Here is a 19,556-nt window from a genome sequence, read left to right as displayed (position 1 = left end):
TTGTGACCCAGTATGTGGTCTGTCTTGGAGAATGTTGCACGTGCACTCAAGAAGAATGTGTATTCTGCTGCTTTAGGATAAAAAGCTCTGAATATATGTCACGTCCATCTGGTCCAGTGTTTCATTCAGGGACATTGTTTCTTTACTGATTTTCTGCCTAGATGATCTGTCCATTGTTGTAAGTGGAATATTAAAGTCCCCTGCAATTACCACATTCTTACCAATAATATTGCTTATGTTTATGATTGTTTTATACCTTTGGGTGCTCTCAAATTTGGTGCATAAACATTTATAATTGTTAGCTCTTCTTGATGAACAGACCCCATAATTATGATATAATGCCCTTCTTTATCTCTTGTTACAGCCTTTAGTTTAAAATCTAGTTTGTCTGGTACAAGTATGGCTACTACAGCTTTCTTTGGACTTCCAGTAGCATGATAGATGGTTCTCCATCCCCTCACTTTCAATCTGAAAGTGTCCTCAGGTCTAAAATGGGTCTTGTAGACAGAAAATAGATAGGTCTTGTTTATTCCATTCTGATACCCTATGTCGTTTGGTTGGAGCATTTAGTCCATTTACATTCAGTGTTATTATTGAAATATATGGATTCAGAGTCATTGTGTTATTTTAGGTTTCATGCTTGTAGCTATGTCTCTGGTCCTTTGTGGTCTTTGCAACACTCACAGAGGCCCCTTAGGATTGCTGGTAGGGCTGGTTTAGTGGTGATGAACTCCTTCAGTTTTTGTTTGTCTGGGAAAACCTTTATCTCTCTTTCTATTCTGAATGACAGGCTTGCTAGATAAAGGATTCTTGGCTGCATATTTTTCCTATTCATAACATTGAATATTTCCTGCCACTCCCTTCTGGCCTGCCAAGTTTCAGGAGATAGGCCTGCTACTACCCTTATGTGTTTACCCTTGTAGGTTAAGGCCCGTTTGTCCCTACCTGCTTTCAGAATTCTCTCTTTATCTTTATATTTTGCCAGTTTCACTATAATATGTCATGCAGAAGATCGATTCCTGTTATGTTTGAAGGGAGTTCTCTGTGCTTCCTGGATTTCAGTGTTGGTTTCCTTCCCCAGATTGGGGAAGTTCTCAGATATGATTTATTCAAGTACACCTTCTGCCCCTTTCTCTCTCTCTTCTTCTTCTGGAATTTCTATGATATGGATATTATTCCGTTTCATTGAATCACTTAGTTCTCTATCTCCTCGTGGTCTAGGATTTTTTTTTTATCTCTCTTTTTCTCAGCTTCATCTTTTCCCATAATTTTATCTTCTATCTCACCTATCTCCTCTCTCCCTCTTCAATTCTGGCTGTCACCACCTCTAGTTTATTTTGCACCTCATTTACAGCATTTTTAAATTCATCATGACTAATTTTTAGTTCCTTGATCTCTGCAGCAATAGATTCTCTGCTGTCTTCTATGCTTTTTTCAAGCCGAGCTATTAATCTTATGACTATTACTCTAAATTCTTGTTATATTGTTTATATCTGTTTTGATCAGTTCTTTAGCTGTCATTTCTTCCTGGGATTTCTTTTGAGGAGAATTCTTCTGTTTCGTCATTTTGGCTAGTTTTCTGTCCCTTACATGTTTTAAAACCTTGCTATGTGCCCTGTACCTGTGAGCACTACCATATTAAAGAAGGTCATACACTGTCCAGGGCCTTCAGGAGGTGTTTTTTGGCACGTGTTACTTGCTCTCTGTTGTTGGGACTTTGGTTGCTTTATCTCCCTACTGGTAGTGATGTTTTGGACCCTCCACCAGGTGTGCTTTGATTTGTTTGTTCAAGTAGCCCAGAGGGCAGGCAGGCCTGGCCCAGGAGCTCAGTGAGTGTGTACCTGTGACGGGGAGGGGGCGGCAGGGGGTGTTGTCTCGGAGTCCAAGGTGGGGCCAGGAGCCGGGGCTGGCCTTGATTCTGCCACCAGGAGGTGCGGGAACCAGTCCACCAGCGTGGACAGTGGCACTAGGCGGCTGGGGCAGTGATGCCACCGTCTTCCCTTTCTACCCGTGTCCCTGCTCCCCCGTGTCCTCCTCCTCACTGAGTCCCTGCCACTGCCACTGCCTCAGCCTGGGTGCTTCTTGGGCATCTCCTCTCCATCAAGGCTGGGCCGACCCTCAGGGACCATGCTGGAAAGTGAGGGGTTGTTGCCATTTCCCACAGCTGTTGTTGGCCATCATTAATCCTCTTCCTACTGCTTTTTCCACCTCCTGCTGGCTGCCTTGATGTAAGTTTTTTAATTAAAATTATTTCTACAAGCTGTACCCTTACTTCTTATTGGAAATGCATAACTCTGGGCTCCATGGCAGGTCTAGGGGATCAAATGTATATTTTATCAGGACCCCCAGTTGACTTATATCTACCCTGAAATATGGTAAATACCATGATCTATCATGTGATGATGACAAAATGATTTAAGTCTACTAAGGAGGGTCCTGAGATTATACAACTATCATAGTGGTCTGTGCATCAAGAATGGCCTGGAAACCAGATAAGTCAATCCAGCACTGCCAACAATCTTGTTTCCTCTTCAAGCCACGCATCTCACATATAATGGAAAGTTTCGCTGTGTCACCCATGTATGCCACCTCTCAGCAATCCTAGTTTTCACGTAGTTCACTTTATCCTGGCCTTCAATGCTGCTTGATCTGGGGCGTGTTCCTGACTGTCCCCATGGGTTCTCTGAGTTTGCTTCCCCATATCTGTCTCCTTACAAAGTGGCTATTTGCACTCTCAGTATTTGACATTCAAGGCTCCTCATTAGATATTTTCCCAAAGCTTTCCTTTAGCTTTGTATCTATGGAAACAAGCTTAGAAATGCTTTCTTAATCCCAAAGAACAATTCAAGAAAATAATGCTTGTTTTGAAGATATTATTCCATCTCAGGAAGTAGAGGACAAAAAACAAAGAACCAGTCAAAAAAGCACTCAGAACCCATAGAGTTGAAGCCCATCAAAGTAGTACAGCAAGATGTACGGTGTTCACAACACATTTCCCAACAATTAACTCCTGCACCTTAAAAATAAAACACAGAATTCTGGTAGATATCTTGAATTTGGAACAATTTATTCTTATTCTTAAGTATATGCAATGAAGAACTTGAAATCAAGGGAGTTACTCGAGATAAGAATTTAGTTTTTCTTTATTTTTGAAAAATGTCATAGGACTTGATGGTTGGCAGGTCCTGGCTCATGAGCCCCCTTCCAGAACAGGTATGGAGTTCTCTGTGTGCGAGACGCTGATTTTTGTCTTTAAAGTTTACTTATTTACTTTGAGAGAGCATGTGAGTAGGGGAGGAGGAGAGAGAGGGAGAGAGAGAATCCCAAGCAGGCTTTACGCTGGCAACACAGAGCCCAATACAGGGCTCAAACTCACGAACCGTGAGATCATGACCTGAGCTGAAACCGAGAGTTGGATGCTTAACCAACCTCTCGGAGAAGCTGATTTTGTGGATAGGTGGGCCAGCAGGAACTGCCTCAAGATAGTGGCCCCTGCCTCAGACAAGAACTTTGTTTGCAGAAACAAAAGATGTGTGGCAGACCGTGGCCTTTTCAGCCCCTGATGAATGTAGATGTCACCTTCAGGGACAGAGTTAACCAAGCAAAGTTGTGGGGAGCTGGACTAGGGAGGACCAGTTGTCATGACCTGGTGATTTGTGTTGGTCCCCGGAGCCCGCCTCACTGACAGGCACCAGCTTGCCTGTGTTTGTGTGGGTTTCTCGCTGTGTGCCCCGCTGGGGAGGAAGCATGGATGTGGAGGGGCACTGAGCCTGCAGCTACCCTGTCACACAGAATGAGGTGAGAGAAGTTACCCTGAAGGTTTGCAGCAGGCAGTGCCTGTGAAGCCTACAGTAGAACAGATTTCAGCTCTCAGTTGCTCCTGGGCAGTTGACTGTAAGGCCATAGTAATACACACCAGTTGTGAATGGCTTTGGTCTCAGACCCCCGTGTGCTCTTTGGCTCTGGAGACTGTCTTCTTCCTCTCAGTGGGATCACCAGCGTCCTGGATTGTGGTTTCTGCACCCAGACAGCACTGGGATGAACATGATGGGTAGAAGCCCTCCTACCCTGAAAGCCCCAAACCTCTAGATGCTTTGGGAGGGACATCACAGTGCCGCCTTCCTGTTCCCTTCTCATTCCCTCTCCCTCCTCCTCCCCACCTTCCCTTCCTCTCCCCCTCCTCTCTCTTTCTCTTTTGTCTTTGGAATCAGGACCACAGCTTTAATCTGGGATCTTGGGGGAAGGAGACAAGATATTGTGACTTCAGTGCGGGTTGCTGAGATGAGGGGTGTCTGAGCGCTGGTTTCAGGGCTGCTTCCTGCTCCCAGAAGTGCACAGCTCCTAGAAGTGCACGGCATCCCAGCCTCTGGTCTGAGGCTTTTTATTCTCTTGCTTGTTGTTCAGGGTCTATTCTAAAAGAAGCAGTTCTTAATGTGGAAAAGGTTTTCTATCCATGCTTGGATACTCCATCTGATTAAATGCATTTTTGCTTTTGATGTGATAGGAATGTTCAGGAAAACTACCGTGAGAGTACGGAATTTGTGGTTATGTGGGTCTGTGCCCATGGCATGGCGATGTTGGGAGCAGTGACAGCAGGACCCTGTGCCAGGCACTATGGGCACTTTATCTTCACACCTGCTGAGTGCAGGGAACTCCCCGCCGCCCCCCACCCCCACCCCCCCCCCCCCCCCCCCCCCCCGCATTCGCAGCTGAGACAACTGAGCCAGAGAGGCTTTGCCAAGGCTGTGCGTCCACCATGGGGTAGAGCCAGGCCAATACTTCCTCACTCTGGATGGATGTTAAAAATGAGGATGACTTTTAAAAAGAATATTTCTTCAAATCTTAACTTTTCTTTGCTAATGTCGTTTCTAAAAGAGTATAATTTAGTGTAATTCCCCAGAACCTCATGTTTTCACAGTCCTTACTGTTTTCTACCTGGGAGAGACTGATAAAATGGCTTTGGTGAGAATCACTGTTTTGATAAATTCTGGCACTGAAATGAAATTGATAAGATTATTGAAGGGCTCCACTAGACACAGTGACTGGGGGCTCATGGGGCTCAAGGCACAGTTGCTCTTTTCTAAAAGCCTGGACAAGCCAGGACAGGTACACAAAGTCAGGAACAAAAAACAGAGCACGTGGGGTTCTGTGGGGGATGCGGGCAGTGAGCTCTGCAGCACATTGGGCACAGCGGTCAGTGTGGGTGTCTGGTGAGGCTTCTAGTGCAAGTTAGCCGGGAAAGGAAAGTAAGGTTTATATTATTTAACTTTGCTATTATAAATGTATATTTAAATTCTACCCCTAACATGAGGCTCGAACTCGTGACCCAGAGATGAACAGTTGAATGCTCCACTGACTTAGTCCCTGCCTTATATTTTTGAAGTTATGAAGTCTGTGTATGTTTCTTGCAAAAAGGTGGTACTGAAGTATGAAACACCTTCCCAGAGGCAGCTGTGGGGACTTGAGTGTCTTTCCTGAGACTGCTTCTTGGCATTTACATGACTCAGGCTGTTGCTATGCCGACCGGGGTGTGAGTGGGAAACCTAAAGAAGGCTGTTTCTACTGATGGTTTACCTGCTGCCGGCCGGCCGTAAAATAGGGGCCTCTGACGAATAACTGCTCAGTGACTACAGTGAGTGAGTGAGTGCAGTCAGTGGCTGGTGGGTTTCAAAGAAGACACATGCTTGGTAGAGACAGCAGGTGACGGCTTAGACCCTGGGTCCCGGTGTCCAGGTGACCTTTATCTCAGACTTTGCCTGGCACCGGCTGATACTCCGTTTCACACTGTCAGGTGCCAGCTCACATCACCTGGGCTTTATAGGCTTCTGTGAAATTGGTTTGACACCTTATTCAGAACTTCCTTTCTCCCCTGCAGCTGTCAGGGGCAGGGGTGAGGCTGCCCTCAGCCTCCACCTGCAGCTCACCGGAGCCTGTGCTCCCTCTGCCTCAGCAGAGACCAGCCCAGCACCTGCTCCTGTTGCTTTTGGAAGGGCTGCCCTGCTGACCTGGAGATTCCGGAGGTCACGGTGGAGGAGAGAGAACTGCCACCGTATGTGTGCACCCAGCTGCCACTCCCCTGGACCTCTGTCTGCTCGTGGGAGGACACCTCCTGCTGCCTAGCGAGTGGGCCAGGCCCGCCAGGCTCCTGGTCCAGGACAGGGCACAGTGCCTCCCTGCATGCTCTCGGGGCGCTCGGCCTTCACTTAATGAGGGTGAATATATTGATTACCAAATACCTGTAGCCGTTCACTGTGTTTTCATGCCACTTTTCCAGTACGAGGAGTATTTGAACCAAGAGAATGTTGCTGAGGTGTGGACTCCCCTCACATTTGGGAGCTGGGGCAGTGGAGAGTTCTTATTCGGTTTCTCAGCCCTGCACGCCCCGAAGTGATTCTTCATGCATTAAATCACCCAATTTACTGAGTGCTGTGCTCCAGGGACTCTTGGGGGAGCTGGGGACTCCTGGCAGAGGACGAACAGGAACGGGAAGAATAGAAACTGTGAAAGTCCACCTGTGGGGAGTGAAATGGAGCTGAAAAAGGGTGTTTGTGCCCACCTCCAGGTCTGAGGTTTTACTGGGGACCACTGTGAACCGAGAGCTGTCCTCCCTCACCTGGCATCTGCTGTGGTGGAGACTGCAGCCCAGAACCTGCCACAAAGGGTCACCCAATATCCTTCTGGTGCTGCAGCTGGGAAGGCTTTCCTGCTGCACTGAGATAGTCAGATCTGTTCATTGCCTGGTTCCAATGGCTCACCTTGGCTTAAACATGAGCCTTCCCGTACAAATCGCCACACACACGCACCGTCTTGCAGCTTTTAGATTATTGCTATTTAGATGTCTGAGAGCCAAGAATCAGCTCCCAGAGAAAATGGTCTGGGTTAGTGGAGAACAAACAATGTATACACCAAATCAAGACCCAAATCAAAAACCAACAAAATAAATGATGTCTGTCCACTCCTGGGAACCCCTGAGGTGCAGCCAGGGGGTGTGCCCTGTGCCTGGACCTGTCTGCCACTGTTCATCTACTTCAGTGTCTGCTCTGAGACACGCCTCAGGTTGACTACCTCTGGGGTGGTGCTCCTGGTAATTGTTGGCAGGATGGGCCCTGGGACAGACGCGCTTTGCCCATACCCTTCGTTTCTGCATGTGGCTGAAGGCACCTGAGTCCAGGTGTCACCATCTGCCTGCTCTGTGAGGCCTCCCATCGCTTCCTGCTGGGGTGGGAGCTGCTCTGCAAAGCTCCAGGGAGCTGAGACAGGGTGTGGAGGCCAGGAGCAGAGCCACGGGCAAGCAGGAGCCCAGTGGTACTGCCTTAGGAGGAGCTATATGGTAAAAGGAGAAGCAGTGAGCAGGAGCAGGGGCTCTCCTTCCCGCCAAGGGTGCACGTGTGTGCGGTCACTGGCCAGATACTGGCAAAGATTTGCCTTTTTCTTTCCTTGGGTGTGTTCCAGGCCCACAGAAGAGCAAAGGTTGCAGGTGGAGGTAGGAGAAGGAATGAGAGTTGCGGGCTGGGATCTGGACAGAGGGCTCCACCAAGTAAGGTCCCAGTGGTGTGATGTGCCTGTGTCTGCCCTGGTGAACCCTTGTGTGGACACAAACCCACCCCTCTTACTTGGAACAGCTTGCAGTAGTGGAGAAAGCACGTGTGTGTGGGGGAGACAGACCAGGCTTTGAGTCAGACTGTGGGCATATTCTTAACCTTCTCGAGTCCAGGTTTCCTTTTTTTGCAAAATGGGAGTAGGCATTGCAGTAGGCAACTGGGAGAGTCATTACATTGTATTGTTGTTTGCTTTGGGAGTGCTCAGTGAGAAGGGGGAGTGATCAAGTAAGAGAACTATGTATGAGAAGACTTCGTTATTTGTGAAAGATTGCCTTTGCGAAGAGATAATGTACTTGTTATACTAGTTATTAACGTGCATTTGAGTAGAATTCGAATGCCAGCTGGAGTTTGTCATCATTTTATTTGGCTGTCATACTAAATCTTTCTTGGCTTAGTAGCATTATCAGCTCTCAGTTTTTAAAAAAATTTTTTTTAATGTTTATTTATTTTTGAGAGAGAGAGAGAGAGAGAGAGAGAGAGACAGAGTGCGAGCAGGGAGGGGTAGAGAGAGAAGGAGACACAGGATCTGAAGCAGGCTCCAGGCTCTGAGCTGTCAGCACAGAGCCTGATGTGGGGCTCGAACTCACAAACTGTGAGATCATGACCTGAGCCAAAGTTGGACGCTTAACCAACTGAGCCACCCAGGCTCCCCATCAGCTCTCAGTGTTAAGAAGATTTCCTGAGAATACTTGGGTTCTAAGCATGTTCCAGTGGCTTTGTACAAGATACAGTCACTGCTCCTGTTCATATGGTCCATCTGAGAGACAACCTGTTTTATTGTTTGGTGAGAGAATTCATTTTACTTTTATCTTTTTCTTACATTCGGTCACAGAACCTCTCCTATTCTGCTAGTGTGCACTGGCATCCATCTCAGTGCCTCTGCAAACACCTGTGGGAGGGAGGGAGCTTGGGAAAGAGCAGACCCTGGAGGGTAGTCAGCTTGCCTGTGGGGGGGCGGAATACTGGTGATGCGGATTGCTGGGCTGGGGCCTTCGATTTTCAGCCCACTCTCCCCTCTACAGCAGCATCCCAGTCTGGAGGGGACACCCTCCGAGTGGAAGGGCTGCAGTGGGGATCCGTGCAGCTGGGGGTCGGCAGTTAACCGGCCAGGGCGTGGGAATCCTGCTCGTGTGGGCTCTTTCCACCACAAAATACAAAACCCTTTCTAAATGTCTCAGGAATGATGGGGGGCAGAGCTGGCCTGGCTCTGCAGAATTGCTGGATCTTTTTCTGTTTGAATAGGCAAAGAAAAAGAGGCATCAAGGTGGTGACGCAATCTTGCGCAGTATTCTGAGAAAATAAAGGGGAAGCAGAATTAGGACTAAAAAGATTTGGTATGCACATCTGTGAGTGTATTGTGAGTGCGTGTGATGTGTCTGCCTGTGTGTATCTGTCAGCGTGCGTGTGCGTTCTGAAGCTGGAGGGAAATCTGTGGATAGATGCATAAGGGGTGTTCCCACCTTCACAGCTGGTCTCTGGGTGGTCAGCCAAGGGAGCAGTTTGAGCATTTTGGAAATGCTGCCTTTGTTTTCATGGAAAGGGGGGATACCACCGTCAAAGCTGAGCAATTCTGGCTGTAAGCTCTGGGCACCAAGATGGACTGCTTCACGGGCCTGCTTCACAGGTTTAACTGCCTGGCTTTGGAGTCGCACCTGGTCTTGAGGCCATTCACGAGCTCGACTGTGAGATTGCTGTGTGAACAAATCGACTTTGGAGCCGTGCCCAGCCTGCCAAGGGAGAGGGAGGTGGGTGCCGCTGGAGAAGGAAGTGTGTCGGATGGAGAGCACGGGGCGGGGCCAAGTGTCTCACACAGATGTCTTTTTCTTTCTATGATTTATGGTCGTGATTAGTGTTAGTAGGTGGCTGACACTTAAAGTGAAATATGGCCTTTCTTAATTTTAGAGCAGATAACAACACAAATAAATTAGCATATTGCATGGTGGGGTGGAGTATGCTTAACGCTTGCAGCTCTGCTGATAAACAACTTGAAATACTGCTGGTAGAAGTCTCTCTGCCGCATTTTTTAACCAGTTCCCTGTAAAGGATGGAATGAGGCACGCGCAGATAGCAGGTTGTTGAGGGTCAAGATTCAAGTGTTAATTGCGGTGCGTTTCTCCTTCCAATTGAGTCTAATTGTCAGCTGTGATTAGAGCAGCACAGGAAGTGGGGAAAGGCTTCTTCCTGCTGCCTTTCCTCACCGTCTGTCATCTGCAAGTTCCATGTGACAAACAGGGTTGTTAATGTGAGTGAGTGGTGGGCCTGAGCATGGGGCTGCTCCTCCACGGTCTTCTGTGGCACTGGCAATGCGCTGGGATGGTCCTGGGCACAGAGAAGGGAGCATGTGGCCCTCTGAGCACCTGGGGCAGTGGGAGGGGCGACCAGACTGCCCAGGCTCCTTGCGAGACCCTGGGTGGTTTGCATCTGTTCTTCCGGCAGAGACCATCTCCTGGGTGGCTGGACTTGAGTCTTAAAGATCAGGCAGCCCGATTGTCCTGCTCATGAGACTGAGACTGGATGGGCCCGTTGCCTTTCTCAGGGTCACTACTTCTGGGGGAACAAGATCGGATGCAGGTCTCGCTAACTCTCAGTGGTGGCTAACCGTCCTTTGGATGGTTCTTGGCAGTTTTCCTTCCAGTCTGTTGTACCTTTCCCATCTCACAGGGCCTGCTGTGGGTACTCAGTGGGGAGGGCCTGTGAATGAGAGGCCCCAGGGGGCAGAGCCAGGGGGAGTGGGGAACAGGGGCGCAGTAGCAGACAGACAGCAGCACGCGGTCAGTTCGTGGATGAAGTGGGCAGCGATGTGTGTTCCAACCAGACAAAGACAGGACGTGATATTTGTCATGAGATTATATGTTGCTTCAGGAAAGCAGACCCTTTGCTTTGAGTTGAGGCCCAGGTGGCTGACTGAGGGGCATGTCCCTGGGTTTGTGCTCCGGGCCTGTGGGCTTCTCCCAGGGAGCGCGGGGACTGTAATATCTCTCTCTTGAATTGTTGTAAGGGCACAGTGAAACTGCTTATTCTTGTGAATTCATGGCAGCGCTGTCCCCTGTTAGATGCTGCTCCTCTGCTTCTAGAACAGAAGCTGCTTTCGTAGCTTCTCCAGTCCTGTTTTTGTGCCTTCCTCAACCCGTATTTGTTTCAGGGAATGCTTCAACTCTGTGGATTTTACAGCAGTTCCCCAGTGAGCAAACTAACAATCAGAGACTGTACAGTGACCCAGGGGGTGGGTCCCCTCATAGTTAATAACCTCTTCCTAACCTGCCGTTCTCTTTTGTGTATCCTGCTGCTTTCTAGCATCTGCATTATCTCAACGAAGTCAGATCCAAAGAGCCTGTGTGTGTCCGCGTCGTTTCTTCGAGACTCGGGAGTCAGTGGCTGTAATGGCCCTGGAGAGCCGCACTGTTCTTTGTAGCGCTGACTCATTTCTCTTTTGTCTTTCCTCCCCAGGCTGTTTGTTCGAGGATGGCCTCTGCAGACCGTCTGAGACCTGCGTGAATGGTAAGTGTGCGAGTCCCAGCCGACATGCAGCTGTGGGTGTGGGCTTGCCTCTACCCTGCTAACCGCGGATGGGGCTCACCATGTGGAGGGAACATTCTGGGCGAGGTTCATTTTCTTTGATGCTCGCGAAGAGAGTTGTGGAGCTGAAACTTCTCTGGGCGTGATTAAAAAGTTAATGGAAATCTAACGGAAGTGGAACACATCGTTTATATGCACGTGTGTGTGTCTGCGTCTACATCTGCATCTGTACCCAGGATTTACGGCTGCTCACCAGCAGCTTTACAACAGTAGGTGATGGCATCGGGTGCCCCGACTCCGGCTGGAACTGCCACATCCCTCAGCCTAGTTTTGCTCCACCAGCAGGAAGCCGTTCATCCTTTAGACCACCTGTTTTGTTCTCATCAGGAAGAGAAGAGATGTCTGGTACTTTGTGTTTTCAGGTAGAGCTCTGAGCCCCGCCAGTGGCTGGGTCTGGAGGGGTGGGAACGTGAGCTTCCCTCCACCACATCTGCCCTGCTCAGGAGAGACCTGTGTGCTGTGTGATGGCAGCAGATCTGGGGCAGTGTGCCATTGGGTCGTGGCCTTCAAATACTAAGGGAGGGGTTAGGGTACAACACCTGCACAGGGGCTTTGCCCTGTACTGCTTCTCCTGAAGCCACACGGAGTCTGCAGGTGGGCCCGGGTAGCTGTGGGAGGACCCATGTGCGGGGCGCGCCTGTTTTCCTACTGCTCCTGGTCTCCCCAGGTAGTTCAGGGAGTGTGTTTTGGGTGTGGATTTTGTTCTTGCCTGGAGCCTGCCACAGACGTCTCTGACTGCCCCTGTTCTCTGTGTAAACGCGGGTGTCTGTGGGTGGAACCTGGCTCACAGAGGACCTAGACCCTGGAAGCCCTCCACGAGTAAAAGGTGCCTTGTGCCTGACCACCCCTGAGCTCAGTTGGTCCTTGCTGGGCCCACATGGGACACATTTGAGGGCCTGAAAGTCAAAAACCAGGTGCTTTGAGTGTCCCTTGGAGTGAACAGTGCTGTGGACCAGACCTGGGATTTCAGGGCTGGGAACAATCATACTTGTGTCCTGCTAGCTCATGTGCCATGGGGACAAATTGCTGACAACCCCGGATAGTTTGTTTTGTGTGTGTGTGTGTTTTCAGGGATTGGGGGAAGTTCTGTGCAGACTGTGATAATGGTGACTTAGGCTGGGGGAGAGTACATTAGAACCTCCGTGATGGCAGGATGTGGAGTGTTCAGCCGTGTGGCCCTGCCAGCTTGAGCGCCTCCAACTCTTATACACAGTCAGGCCTCTCCCTTGCCCTCCCCTCCCAGGCTGCTTGTGATTGTACCCCGTGAAGCTTTTATTTGGAAGCAGGGTTTTTTTTTTTTTTTAACGTTTACGTATTGTTGAGAGAGAGAGTCAGAGCATGAGCGGGAGAAGGGCAGAGGAAGAGGGAGACACAGAATCCAAAGCAGGCTCCAGGTTCTGAGCTGTCAGCACAGAGCCCAACGCAGGGCTCAAACTCACAAGCTGTGAGATCATGACCTGAGCTGAAGTCGGACGCTTAACCAACTGAGCCACGCAGGTGCCCTGGGAAGCAGGTTTTAAAAAATAATCTTACTTGTAAAAATGTGTCACCTGCCTTCAGTGAAGTTTGACTGTAAAGAAAATAGCTATGTGCATGTTTAATTAAATTGGGGATGTAAGCGGCAGCAGCACAATGGAAACTATAGTTTCGTTCACTCTCCTTTGTCCTTGACAAAAAGCAGGCCTGGAATCACAACTGTCGTGGGGGTTTTCCTTCCCTAACCTCAACTTGCCTTCCTGGCAGGGACTCATATTAACATTATGTAAGATAACAGCTTTGAGTTCTTTGGAAAAAGAAAGCAATTTAAATGTAAATATATATGCAGGCTTTGATTTATGGAGACAGACAATATTTGATGTTTTTTCTAATACAGCTAAAGTCTACGAAATAGCAAAGCAGGCATCATCCAATCTCACAAAATTGTGTGCTATGAGTAGCTGATGGGGAGTTAGTAAGGAAAACATACCGTCTGGGTCTGTGGTTGCCACTTCATTCACCCTACAGGCGAGTGGGGCAAGGAGGCGTGGCCCAGCAGCCCTGTAAGGATACAGAGGGCAGGCCCCTTTGGGGAGTCTAGAATGTTCTGTGGTCAGACACAGGTTTCTTCTCTTTTCTTTCCCCTCCCTTTCCTTTTCTTAGAATGGAGAGAGAAATATATATACCTATTAACCTTCTATATATTTTCAAAGTGTCCAATAGATCTTTGAAATCACAATTAAAATTAAAATTTTTGCATGGGATAATGTACTTTATAAAGAAAGTCAGTGGGGCTCCTGGGTGGCTCAGTCGGTTGAGAGTCCGACCTCAGCTCGGGTCATGATCTCATGGTCCGTGAGTTCGACCCCCGCATCGGGCTCTGTGCTGGCAGCTCAGAGCCTGGAGCCTGCCTCGGATTCTGTGTCTCCCTCTCTCTCTCTGCCCCTCCCCTGCTCATGCTCTGTCTCTCTCTCTCTCTCTGTCAAAAATAAATAAACATTAAAAAAAATGTCAAAAGATAAACATACTTACCAGCTCACGCATCTGAAGATGGCTACTGTAAAAGAACAAAAACAGAAAATATCAAGTGTTGGTGAGGATGTGGGGAAATGGACCCCTAGGGCATCATTGGTGGGAATGTACAATGGTGCAGCTGCCAGGTTCCTCAAAAAATTAAACACAGACTTACCATATGATCTAGCAATCTCAAAAGAATACCCCAAAGAATGGAAAGCAGGGACTCAGACAGGTATTTGCACACCCATGTTCACGGCAGCCTCATTCACAGAAGTCAGGTGGTAGAAACGACCCAAATGTCCATCGCCAGATGGATGGATGAACAAATGTGGTATAGATGTACAACAGAGAAGCATTCCGCCTTGGAAAGGAGGGAAATCCTGACACCTGCTACAGGATGGCCGCACCTGAAGGACATGATGCTCATCATGTGAGCAAAGCCAGTCACAGAAGGACAACTGCCCTGTAATTCTACTTCTATGAGGTCCCTGGAGCCGCCAGATCCATAGAGACAGAGAGTAGAGGGTGGGCGCTGGGGAAGGGGGATGGGGAGTTAGTGTCTAATGGGGACAGAGTCTCAGTTTGGGAAGATGGAAAGTTCTGGAGATGATAGTGGTGATGGTTGCACAACAGTGTGAACATGCTCAGTGTTGCGGAACTGTGCGCTTAGAAATGGTTTCGATGCCACATTTTATGTTATTAGTCATGTTATTTAATATCACAATTAAAAACAAGATAACCGGGGGAGGTTGGAAGATGGCGGCGTAGGAGGACGCTGGGCTCACCGCGCGTCCTGCTGATCACTTAGATTCCACCTACACCTGCCTAAATAACCCAGAAAACCGCCAGAGGATTAGCAGAACGGAGTCTCCGGAGCCAAGCGCAGACGAGAGGCCCACGGAAGAGCGGCGAGGCGGTGCGCGCTGCAAGGACTGGCGGGAGGGAGTCGGGGCGGAGGGGCAGCCTGCCCGCCAAGCAGAGCCCCCGAGTCTGGCTTGCAAAAGCGGAGGGGCCGGACGGACTGTGTTCCGACAGAAGCGCGACTTAGCGTCTGGGAGGTCATAAGTTAACAGCTCTGCTCAGAAAGCGGGAAGGCTGGAGGACAAAGGGAGGGAGAGCTGCTGAGCCCCCGGACGACAGAGCTCAGTTTAGTGGGGAACAAAGGCGCTCGCCAGCGCCATCTCCCCCGCCCATCCCCCAGCCAAAATCCCAAAGGGAACCAGTTCCTGCCAGGGAACTTGCTTGCTCCGCGCAAACACCCAACTCTGTGCTTCTGCGGAGCCAAACCTCCGGCAGCGGATCTGACTCCCTCCCGCTGCCACAGGGCCCCTCCTGAAGTGGATCACCTAAGGAGAAGCGAGCTAAGCCTGCCCCTCCTGCCCCCGTGCACCTTGCCTACCCACCCCAGCTAATACGCCAGATCCCAGCACCACAAGCCTGGCAGTGAGCAAGTAGCCCAGACGGGCCACGCCACCCCACAGTGAATCCCGCCCCTAGGAGAGGGGAAGAGAAGGCACACACCAGTCTGACTGTGGCCCCAGCGGTGGGCTGGGGGCAGACATCAGGTCTGACTGCGGCCCCGCCCACCAACTCCAGTTATACACCACAGCACAGGGGAAGTGCCCTGCAGGTCTGAACCACTCCAGGGACTATCCAAAATGACCAAACGGAAGAATTCCCCTCAGAAGAATCTCCAGGAAATAACAACAGCTAATGAACTGATCAAAAAGGATTTAAATAATATAACAGAAAGTGAATTTAGAATAATAGTCATAAAATTAATCCCTGGGCTTGAAAACAGTACAGAGGACAGCAGAGAATCTCTTGCTACAGAGATCAAGGGACTAAGGAACAGTCACGAGGAGCTGAAAAACGCTTTAAACGGAATGCAAAACAAAATGGAAATGATGACGGCTCGGATTGAAGAGGCAGAGGAGAGAATAGGTGAACTAGAAGATAAAGTTATGGAAAAAGAGGAAGCTGAGAAAAAGAGAGAGAAAAAAATCCAGGAGTATGAGGGGAAAATTAGAGAACTAAGTGATACACTAAAAAGAAATAATATACGCATAATTGGTATCCCAGAGGAGGAAGAGAGAGGGAAAGGTGCTGAAGGGGTACTTGAAGAAATAATAGCTGAGAACTTCCCTGAACTGGGGAAGGAAAAAGGCATTGAAATCCAAGAGGCACAGAGAACTCCCTTCAGACGTAACTTGAATCGATCTTCTGCACGACATATCATAGTGAAACTGGCAAAATACAAGGATAAAGAGAAAATTCTGAAAGCAGCAAGGGATATACGTGCCCTCACATAGAAAGGGAGACCTATAAGACTCGTGACTGATCTCTCTTTTGAAACTTGGCAGGCCAGAAAGGCTTGGCACGATATCTACAGTGTGCTAAACAGAAAAAACATGCAGCCGAGAATCCTTTATCCAGCAAGTTTGTCATTTAGAATAGAAGGAGAGATAAAGGTCTTCCCAAACAAACAAAAACTGAAGGAATTTGTCACCACTAAACCAGCCCTACAAGAGATCCTAAGGGGGATCCTGTGAGACAAAGTACCAGAGACATCACTACAAGCATAAAACATACAGACATCACAATGACTCTAAACCTGTATCTTTCTATAATAACACTGAATGTAAATGGATTAAATGCGCCAACCAAAAGACATAGGGTATCAGAATGGATAAAAAAACAAGACCCATCTATTTGCTGTCTACAAGAGACTCATTTTAGACCTGAGGACACCTTTAGATTGAGAGTGAGGGGATGGAGAACTATTTATCATGCTACTGGAAGCCAAAAGAAAGCTGGAGTAGCCATACTTATATCAGACAAACTAGACTTTAAATTAAAGGCTGTAACAAGAGATGAAGAAGGGCATTATATAATAATTACAGGGTCTATCCATCAGGAAGAGCTAACAATTATAAATGTCTATGTGCTGAATACCGGAGCCCCCAAATATATAAAACAATTACTCATAAACATAAGCAGCCTTATTGATAAGAATGTGGTAATTGCAGGGGACTTTAACACTCCACTTACAGAAATGGATAGATCATCTAGACACACGGTCAATAAAGAAACAAGGGCCCTGAATGATACATTGGATCAGATGGACTTGACAGATATATTTAGAACTCTGCATCCCAAAGCAACAGAATATACTTTCTTCTCAAGTGCACATGGAACATTCTCGAAGATAGATCATATACTGGGTCACAAAACAGCCCTTCATAAGTTTACAAGAATTGAAATTATACCATGCATACTTTCAGACCACAATGCTATGAAGCTTGAAATCAACCACAGGAAAAAGTCTGGAAAACCTCCAAAAGCATGGAGGTTAAAGAACACCCTACTAAAGAATGAGTGGGTCAACCAGGCAATTAGAGAAGAAATTAAAAAATATATGGAAACAAATGAAAATACAACAATCCAAACGCTTTGGGACGCAGCAAAGGCAGTCCTGAGAGGAAAATACATTGCAATCCAGGCCTATCTCAAGAAACAAGAAAAATCCCAAATACAAAATCTAACAGCACACCTAAAGGAAATGGAAGCAGAACAGCAAAGGCAGCCTAAACCCAGCAGAAGAAGAGAAATAATAAAGATCAGAGCAGAAATAAACAATACAGAATCTAAAAAAACTGTAGAGCAGATCAATGAAACGAAGAGTTGGTTTTTTGAAAATATAAACAAAATTGACAAACCTCTAGCCATGCTTCTCAAAAAGAAAAGGGAGATGACCCAAATAGATAAAATCATGAATGAAAATGGAATTATTACAACCAATCTCTCAGAGATACAAACAATTATCAGGGAATACTATGAAAAATTATATGCCAACAAATTGGACAACCTGGAAGAAATGGACAAATTCCTAAACACCCACACTCTTCCAAAACTCAATCAGGAGGAAATAGAAAGCTTGAACAGACCCATAACCAGCGAAGAAATTGAATCGGTTATCAAAAATCTCCCAACAAATAAGAGTCCAGGACCAGATGGCTTCCCAGGGGAGTTCTACCAGACGTTTAAAGCAGAGATAATACCTATCCTTCTCAAGCTATTCCAAGAAATAGAAAGGAAAGGAAAACTTCCAGACTCATTCTATGAAGCCAGTATTACTTTGATTCCTAAACCAGACAGAGACCCAGTAAAAAAAGAGAACTACAGGCCAATATCCCTGATGAATATGGATGCAAAAATTCTCAATAAGATACTAGCAAATCAAATTCAACAGCATATAAAAAGAATTATTCACCATGATCAAGTGGGATTCATTCCTGGGATGCAGGGCTGGTTCAACATTCGCAAATCAATCAACGTGATACATCACATTAATTAAAAAAAAAAAAAGAGAAGAACCATATGATTCTGTCAATCGATGCAGAAAAGGCCTTTGACAAAATCCAGCACCCTTTCTTAATAAAAACGCTTGAGAAAGTCGGGATAGAAGGAACATACTTAAAGATCATAAAGCCATTTATGAAAAGCCCACAGCTAACATCATCCTCAATGGGGAAAGACTGAGAGCTTTTTCCCTGAGATCAGGAAGATGACAGGGATGCCCACTCTCACCGCTGTTGTTTAACATAGTGTTGGAAGTTCTAGCATCAGCAATCAGACAACAAAAGGAAATCAAAGGCATCAAAATTGGCAAAGATGAAGTCAAGCTTTCACTTTTTGCAGATGACATGATATCATACATGGAAAATCCGATAGACTCCACCAAAAGTCTGCTAGAACTGATACATGAATTCAGCAAAGTTGCAGGATACAAAATCAATGTACAGAAGTCAGTTGCATTCTTATACACTAACAATGAAGCAACAGAAAGACAAATAAAGAAACTGATCCCATTCACAATTGCACCAAGAAGCATAAAATACCTAGGAATAAATCTAACCAAAGATGTACAAGATCTGTATGCTGAAAACTATAGAAAGCTTATGAAGGTAATTGAAGAAGATATAAAGAAATGGAAAGACATTCCCTGCTCATGGATTGGAAGAATAAATATTGTCAAAATGTCAATACTGCCCAAAGCTATCTACACATTCAATGCAATCCCAATCAAAATTGCACCAGCATTCTCGAAACTAGAACAAGTAATCCTAAAATTCATATGGAACCACAAAAGGCCCCGAATAGCCAAAGTAATTTTGAAGAAGAAGACCAAAGCAGGAGGCATCACAATCCCAGACTTTAGCCTCTACTACAAAGCTGTAATCATCAAGACAGCATGGTATTGGCACAAAAACAGACACATAGACCAATGGAATAGAATAGAAACCCCAGAACTAGACCCACAAACGTATGGCCAACTAATCTTTGACAAAGCAGGAAAGAACATCCAATGGAAAAAAGACAGTCTCTTTAACAAATGGTGCTGGGAGAACTGGACAGCAACATGCAGAAGGTTGAAACTAGACCACTTCCTCACACCATTCACAAAAATAAACTCAAAATGGATAAAGGACCTGAATGTGAGACAGGAAACCATCAAAACCCTAGAGGAGAAAGCAGGAAAAGACCTCTCTGACCCCAGCCGTAGCAATCTCTTATTCGACACATCCCCAAAGGCAAGGGAATTAAAAGCAAAAATGAATTACTGGGACCTTATGAAGATAAAAACTTCTGCACAGCAAAGGAAACAACCAACAAAACTAAAAGGCAACCAACGGAATGGGAAAAGATATTTGCAAATGACATATCAGACAAAGGGCTAGTATCCAAAATCTATAAAGAGCTCACCAAACTCCACACCCGAAAAACAAATAACCCAGTGAAGAAATGGGCAGAAAACATGAATAGACACTTCTCTAAAGAAGACATCCGGATGGCCAACAGGCACATGAAAAGATGTTCAACGTC

The 19,556-nt window shown here is 47.1% G+C and overlaps 1 protein-coding gene across 3 annotated transcripts in view; it reads left to right on the top strand.

The window, feature by feature from the left end:
• PTPRN2 (protein tyrosine phosphatase receptor type N2) overlaps window positions 1-19,556 on the top strand; it is an 812,735-nt gene that overhangs the window by 77,394 nt on the left and 715,785 nt on the right. For all 3 annotated transcript variants that reach the window (XM_078436952.2, XM_078436943.2, XM_078436944.2), the window contains exon 2: window positions 11,049-11,099. In XM_078436952.2, the coding sequence (XP_078293078.2) occupies window positions 11,049-11,099 (51 nt within the window). The remainder of the gene's footprint in view (window positions 1-11,048; window positions 11,100-19,556) is intronic.

This window comes from Panthera onca, chromosome A2 (genome assembly GCF_046562875.1).
Source record: "Panthera onca isolate mPanOnc1 chromosome A2, mPanOnc1 haplotype 2, whole genome shotgun sequence".
In the NCBI taxonomy this organism is placed as follows: domain Eukaryota; kingdom Metazoa; phylum Chordata; class Mammalia; order Carnivora; family Felidae; genus Panthera; species Panthera onca.
This window is presented reverse-complemented; position numbering and strand designations above follow the sequence as displayed.